This window comes from Castanea sativa, chromosome 6 (assembly GCF_040712315.1).
Source record: "Castanea sativa cultivar Marrone di Chiusa Pesio chromosome 6, ASM4071231v1".
In the NCBI taxonomy this organism is placed as follows: Eukaryota; Viridiplantae; Streptophyta; class Magnoliopsida; order Fagales; family Fagaceae; genus Castanea; species Castanea sativa.
This window is the reverse complement of record NC_134018.1, coordinates 29,570,958-29,577,064: the sequence shown is the minus strand read 5'-3', so window position 1 is coordinate 29,577,064 and position 6,107 is coordinate 29,570,958. Positions and strand designations below refer to the sequence as shown.

General features: G+C 34.1%; 1 protein-coding gene across 2 annotated transcripts; it reads right to left on the bottom strand.

The window, feature by feature from the left end:
- Positions 1-305: 305 nt before the first annotated feature.
- LOC142640822 (uncharacterized) lies at positions 306-5,316 on the bottom strand. Of its 2 annotated transcripts, none has more exons than XR_012845263.1 (7): positions 4,081-5,155; positions 2,751-2,867; positions 2,119-2,297; positions 1,943-2,036; positions 1,751-1,828; positions 1,497-1,665; positions 306-686 (listed from the first exon to the last, which is right to left on the bottom strand). XR_012845263.1 is itself a non-coding variant. In XM_075815105.1 (7 exons), exons 1-7 carry the CDS (start codon positions 4,561-4,563, stop codon positions 552-554), a joined length of 1,188 nt encoding a protein of 395 aa, XP_075671220.1. In that variant the 5' UTR covers positions 4,564-5,316; the 3' UTR covers positions 306-551. The 2 variants fall into 2 exon arrangements, 1 of the variants encoding a protein (XP_075671220.1); XM_075815105.1 differs by having other exon boundaries at positions 1,497-1,598; positions 4,081-5,316.
- Between the last annotated feature and the right edge of the window lie 791 nt (positions 5,317-6,107).

The following is a 6,107-nucleotide window of genomic DNA, read 5'->3' as shown; positions in this document are numbered from 1 at the left end:
AATTACTCAATTCTAACTTTACATTAAACATACTTTGAGCAGCCTAAATCTAAACTCTTAGTTTTGATCATGGTTTGCCAATATTACACATTAAAGTTCTTATATATTTAGATCCTAAATCCTTTGAACCTAACATAGGAAAATCAAAAGTCTGCCAAAACAAACAGGAAGTTCAAGTTACATTATTACTCATTAGAGTTGATCAAGCATTGAAAGGAATTGAGATGACAAATTCAAGAACTAAGCCACAGGATGGAAATGGTGCAATGGAATTGCTTCAGGAGGGTGAAGGAGTCATCAACAAATTTTCAGAGGAAATTAAATTAAATTTTCATTTAACAATTACAAGGACTGAATTTTGATGTACTTCATCGTATATAATGTAACAATTCAAAATTTACATTTGTTAACTACAACATTCAAAAAACAACAGGCACTCTCTTCGCTTGAAAAAGAAAGGCATGAATTGATATTCTTCTCTAGAGGGGCAACAGGCCCCACGGCCCCCACTAGGATGACTTGACATATTACACTTTAAACAACAACAAAAGTTATTTATCATCCAATTTAAGGGAATTTAGCCGTCTTAGTCTTTGATCGAGCTCTGCCATGACTGCTGGTTCTTGCTTTTTTCTTTGCTTAGATATAGTGTTGGTTGTCATAGAACCAATCTTATCAAATGCCACCTGCAAGGTCAAGTTATTAAAAGCTTTATTAACATTATCTTGGTGATTGAGAGAGAAAATCTTCAATGTAATAAGCTGATAAACTCAGGGAAGTAGGTGATTGATTCCATATATCAATTTAGCCAAGATAATTGGAAAAAGTTGAAGTCCACGTGCAAAGCTGATGTGTGCACACCAAATGAAAAAATATTTCAAAGCTGAATCAAATCTTTCATTATCAATGTTCATTCTAGGTTAAAATATTATTTTTGTCCATAAAATGTAGCCTTGATTCTATTTTCTTAAAATTTTAAAAGTTCTATTCCCTGAAAATTTAATATGTTCTACATTTGAACCTTTCGTCCCTTTATTAAGTTTTTTTTGTTGACGTTTGACGGCGAGGGCAAAACTAGAACCTGGATGATATTTCAAGGACAAAACAAGGGGGGGAAAAAAACTATACTTACGTCCCTAATATATGCATTTTGTTAGACATGCGGACAAAAGACTTAATGAAAATGGACTGAAGGATGAAGTGAGGAATATTTTAATTATCGGGGACAAAAATATAACTTTTGAATTTTAAGGATGAAATATAAAACCATATCTTGGGGATGAAAAGAAAAAAAAAAAATTCCTTTTATTCTATTTGCACTACTCCAAATAACGGGTAATTCGTTCCCAAACCAACGCCCCCACCCCCCAACCCAAAAAAAAAGAGACTATTTAAGTCATTCCAGATTATTGAATGATACCTATGAATGTGCAAAATAAGCAGCAGGAACTTAGAAAAATATTATAACTGAAAATAGGGAGAAAGAATTGTTTCACCGTTAGTAATTCATCAGGATCAAAGAGGTGATGAGTGGTTTTCTGCAAAATGTTAATAACATCACCAACATGATGGGAGTGAATCAACTCCTCTTCTTTCATCTGCATTTGCAAATCACAACTTCAACAACCTACTCCCATAGTAATGTCTGATGTTTGAATTATAGCTCTAACAATCAACAATCAAGTATCTGATAAATATCAAGTAGACAACACATAAAATGCAAAGAACCTAAAGGATAAAATGCTTTCACCTTAAAGATTGCTAAAGCCACATGAAACAGAACCTTTGCCCCCTCATAGAAAAGAACATCCCACACCCGCAGAGTTGTCTGGAAAAAGAGCCAAAGGGAACAATTGTCAGTTATAAAAACAACCTTAAATTATTCAACTGCTTTTGAACTATAGCATATAGTAGGGAGAGAGAGAGATAACATTGTTCTAACCTCTGAAGGCAAGCTCTTAGAGAAGAGGCATAGGAACCACTCAGTGGCAACAAGGGAGACATCAAATTCCAAAGCTTCCAAATGAGTGGCTATCCTGCATTTTTCTTTTTCCAATTTTAAAAAGTACTGACCAAAAAGAAAAGACGCATCTGCAAAGTCATCAGAAAGCAAAGTACCTTGGGCACTTTTTAGCAAGAAGATCTTTGAACACTCTTTGTTCAACATGGCATCCCGATAAGTTAGTTGTGTAGCAGTCACTAACTAATACATTTTCCAGGAGGACAGCTAGCATCCAAAATGCATCTTCCTCCGTTTTCATCACAAGCAACAATAATGCTGCAACATAATTTAAGCCCTGTGCCAAGAATAACTCAAGATATTAGATAAAAAGTGGTAGTATTCCAAATTACCTATGGAATTTCAGCAATTATCTAGAACAGCTTAAATTTGTCTTGCATCAAAGTTCAATTATTACTAGTAGAAACCTAAGAGAAGCCAGTTTTGGTGCTCCAGATCCATTATCTAGAATAAGATATACAATAAATAATGAATACTACCCAAAGAAATTAGATCAAAGCACAGCCAGTTCCCTGAGTTATTTTGCGATTGTTATTCTTGAGTAACAAAAGTGTCAGGTTACGCGTTTGAGTCTGAGAATAATCTTCTCCAAAACAAAAACAAAAACAAAACAAAATTTTGGGGATAAGGCTGCCTACCAATTACCTCTCCCAAGACCAAATTAAACTTAAATAAATTCAATTTCGGCATAAAGATATTATTGTACAGGTCTAGGAGAAAGCAGACTCACCTGACAGTAGCCAACATCGGAATCACGGAAAGAATATCCAACAAGAACACGTCTGAGAGTAGCATGACCCTCTGGAGTGTCTAGCCATGAGTGACCAGGGAAGGTTCGCGGTAGGTCCTGCATGTATATAATTTTATTATTGTCTCTTGAAAAGTAAGCCTTATATTTGTTCTGAAAGAAACTGAAATATGTCAACCTTGAAAATATATAATACAACCTTCAAAAAATTAAAGCGGGGGCTAAAAAGCTAGATGTATGGAAATTTACTCCACAATCTCACTCCCTCAGTCGTGCTACTCAAACATCACAGTGCTATTAAATGACTAACATCAAATTAAGATCAAGACACTGCATTAAAAGATTAAAGTCTTGATCTTACTCCCTATCTCCAAATTCAATGAGTTGAGATTTGTGGCAATAAATAAACAAGAAGGCCAGGACAAAGCTCAAAACTAATTACCAAAATTGACCAATGGTCATACAAATGCATAGCATTTACAAACATCACCTTCTAAATCGTCAAGAAAAAAACTACAATACATTTATGGTCCATGGAATGTAACAGCAGCAAGGTTATCACCCCAAGAATAACAATAAAAATGATTTAAAAAAAATGTCACATCTATTTAGAAACTGGTTTTCAAAAATCCTCATCCATAAGCTTCATCTTAGGAAAAATTGATGTGTTTTCTTGAGATAAGGCTACTTAATCTTGATTACTTAAAAAAAATAAAAATAAAAACTGCATAAGTCTTGCAAACCTCTTACCACCAATACCAAACTTTAAACTGCATATTTGGACAGGGAAAATAAATGGGCATTGTTATCATCCCTTTTAGTTCCAGAACAATATTTGTGACAATCTTGGCTTGAATCATGACATCGAAGGTGTTATAAAACTATCTAAGAATACTAGAATGCAGCTATTATAGCATCGTTATTGGGTGGCTCTGAGAATTCATACACAATGAAATGATAAAACAAGGTTATATCATAAGAGAGGCAATTTACAACATTAAAGCATAAAACAATGGATCATTTGTTTCAACAAAGTACTGCAAAATAAGATTTCCCCAGTTATTCTCTAGGATCTCCAAATCAGCTTCAAATCTAAAATGAGCATTTAGGATATAAGTGAATAGTACAAAAATAGATGTTGAAAAAGTACTTATCTATCAAAAGAAACCTAACCCCAGAAGATGGCATACCAAGATATACATTAATCTAATCAGAAAGTTCATGAACCAATCCCACAAATGCTACAACCATCAATCAACCAAAAAAAAAACCAATTCTACGATTTCTACAACCATGATTGCAATGTACTCACATGATCAATCTGCCTGGTGGCAGGAGTGACCTTCCCCTCGACCGCCTTGGTGAGGTCATTGTAATAGCTGTCTGGCACGGTGGACTTCTTCTTGGCAGCCCCAGATAAAGAAAACCAGATCTTGGGGCGTAGAACTGGTGGAATTCCCTTCCTAATGAGCCTTTTCAAAGTAATGGCATTTGCCATAGCTGATAACTTAAGGGAGGCCTTAAGTGATTGGCCTTCAGAGATAGAAGGCTGCAAATACCAATTAGCTCCTTTGCTGGCCTCCAATGCCCACCAAACCCTGCCCTGCTGCCTCACCTTCTCCCTCACCTCATTCAACACATTCACATCATCCACATTCCCTTCTACCGTGAAACCATAAAGGTCTTGAAACTTCACGGTTAGGTTTGCCCTCCTAGCATGGATGCTAGGCCTCAAGATTGGTATCTGGGATTGAAATTCTAAGGCAAGGTCCCTCTTACTTTGTGTTCCATACATTTCTTGGGGTTATAGGGGTAGATCAAGAAAGAAACTATAAGAGATATAGATAGAGAGATCAAAAAAAAAAAAATGGTGTCTTTAATTAAAGAAACAAGAGGACCTTGTCAAATGAGAAAACCCCACAAGATTGAAACAATGAAATGGTCTATTTTGGAGCCTGCTGGGGGGTTGAAATTTGATTAGGGAGAGAGATGGAATTTTTTTTGGATTTTCTTCGAACGGATGTTTCAGATTTTAATGAAAAATAAAGAGTCAGGCACAAGAATTGTCACCAATGCCTCACATTTGTCAAGGCCACGAAAGCCCCTTTTGTGCCATTGAAAAAATAAAAATAAAAAAGCTTGAATATTTCCACTATATTGAATCAAACAACCAAAGAAAAAAAAATTACATATATATTTATAGTATTCTTTATCTTTTTCAAGTGTGCGCTTTAGAATAGCAGATGGTTTGGTATTCAACAACAACAGCAGAGACCAATAAAAGGGAAAGTGAGGGACAAAACAGAAAACAGAAAAACAAAACCAAAACCCAAAACCCAGTAACAGATCCTACAAATACTGAGAGGGAGAAAAGTGGATACCTGAAATGGGTTTTGTTTGAGAACACAAAAATAAATAAGAAAAAAAGAAAGAGGGTTACAAGAATCTAGAAAATCCTAAAATTATGGGTAGATAGAATTAACGGGAAAATAGGTTGTCTTGTCTGATGTGGGTTTTTCTTGGGTGGTAGCGGTAAAAGAAATAAATGGTGCAGAATTGTTAAAGCATTTTGCTTTATGTGGCTGCTTGTAAAATTTGTGTTCTATTTTTTTTTTTTTTTAACTTTCTTTCCATAAATAATATTTTGGAACGTTATAGTGGACTAAAGTGGATCCAAGATGATGGTGATGATGTTTTATTTATTTATTATTGGTAGAAATGTTTTGGAGAGAGATTATCATGTCTGTTTGGTTTGGGACTTTGGGTAGGTTTTTGATCTTCCATCATTGCATGATTGATGGTAAAAAATCTTGCACTTTTGAAATCACTATACTACCCTTTTACATGGGCTTTGGTTATTTTTGTGGATGTCCATATTTGCCCTTTATGGGTTGACTTTCAGTTTTGCTTTATGTTTTTTTAAGGGGTGACCCTTTTCTTTTTGGCTTGATAACAAAATTTTAGGGTGGTGTTGAGTGTTGTTTGTTTTCCCTCTAGCGTTATTTGTTTCAAATTTCTTGAAACAATTTGTGTTTGGTCAACTTATTTGCTATTCATTTATTTATGAATAATACTAAAAATACAAACTAGTTTATAAAAAAATTTATAAACTGCTAATGTAGTGAGTGATTATTGATAAATGAAAAAATGATATTAATGGTAAATTTAGATGAAAACCAATAAGAAGTTGGTCACATCAATATTTTGTAAAATAGTTTGTAAATGTAACATTACTCTTTATTTATTAAAATCCTTCCTTTTATTTGTTTAATTTTTAAGTAAATAAATTGGTCAATTTGTTCACCATAAATAGATTTTTTATTATTATATAATTTTATA

Bases quoted from the DNA above. Each gene is read 5' to 3' on its own strand.
- LOC142640822 (XM_075815105.1), bottom strand. From the start codon at position 4,563: ATGTATGGAACACAAAGTAAGAGGGACCTTGCCTTAGAATTTCAATCC. The intron at 1,599-1,750 runs GTGAAAGCATTT...TTGCAAATGCAG, and splicing joins TGGCTTTAGCAATCTTTAAG to ATGAAAGAAGAGGAGTTGAT. The intron at 687-1,496 runs GTGAAACAATTC...TTGACCTTGCAG, and splicing joins ATCCTGATGAATTACTAACG to GTGGCATTTGATAAGATTGG.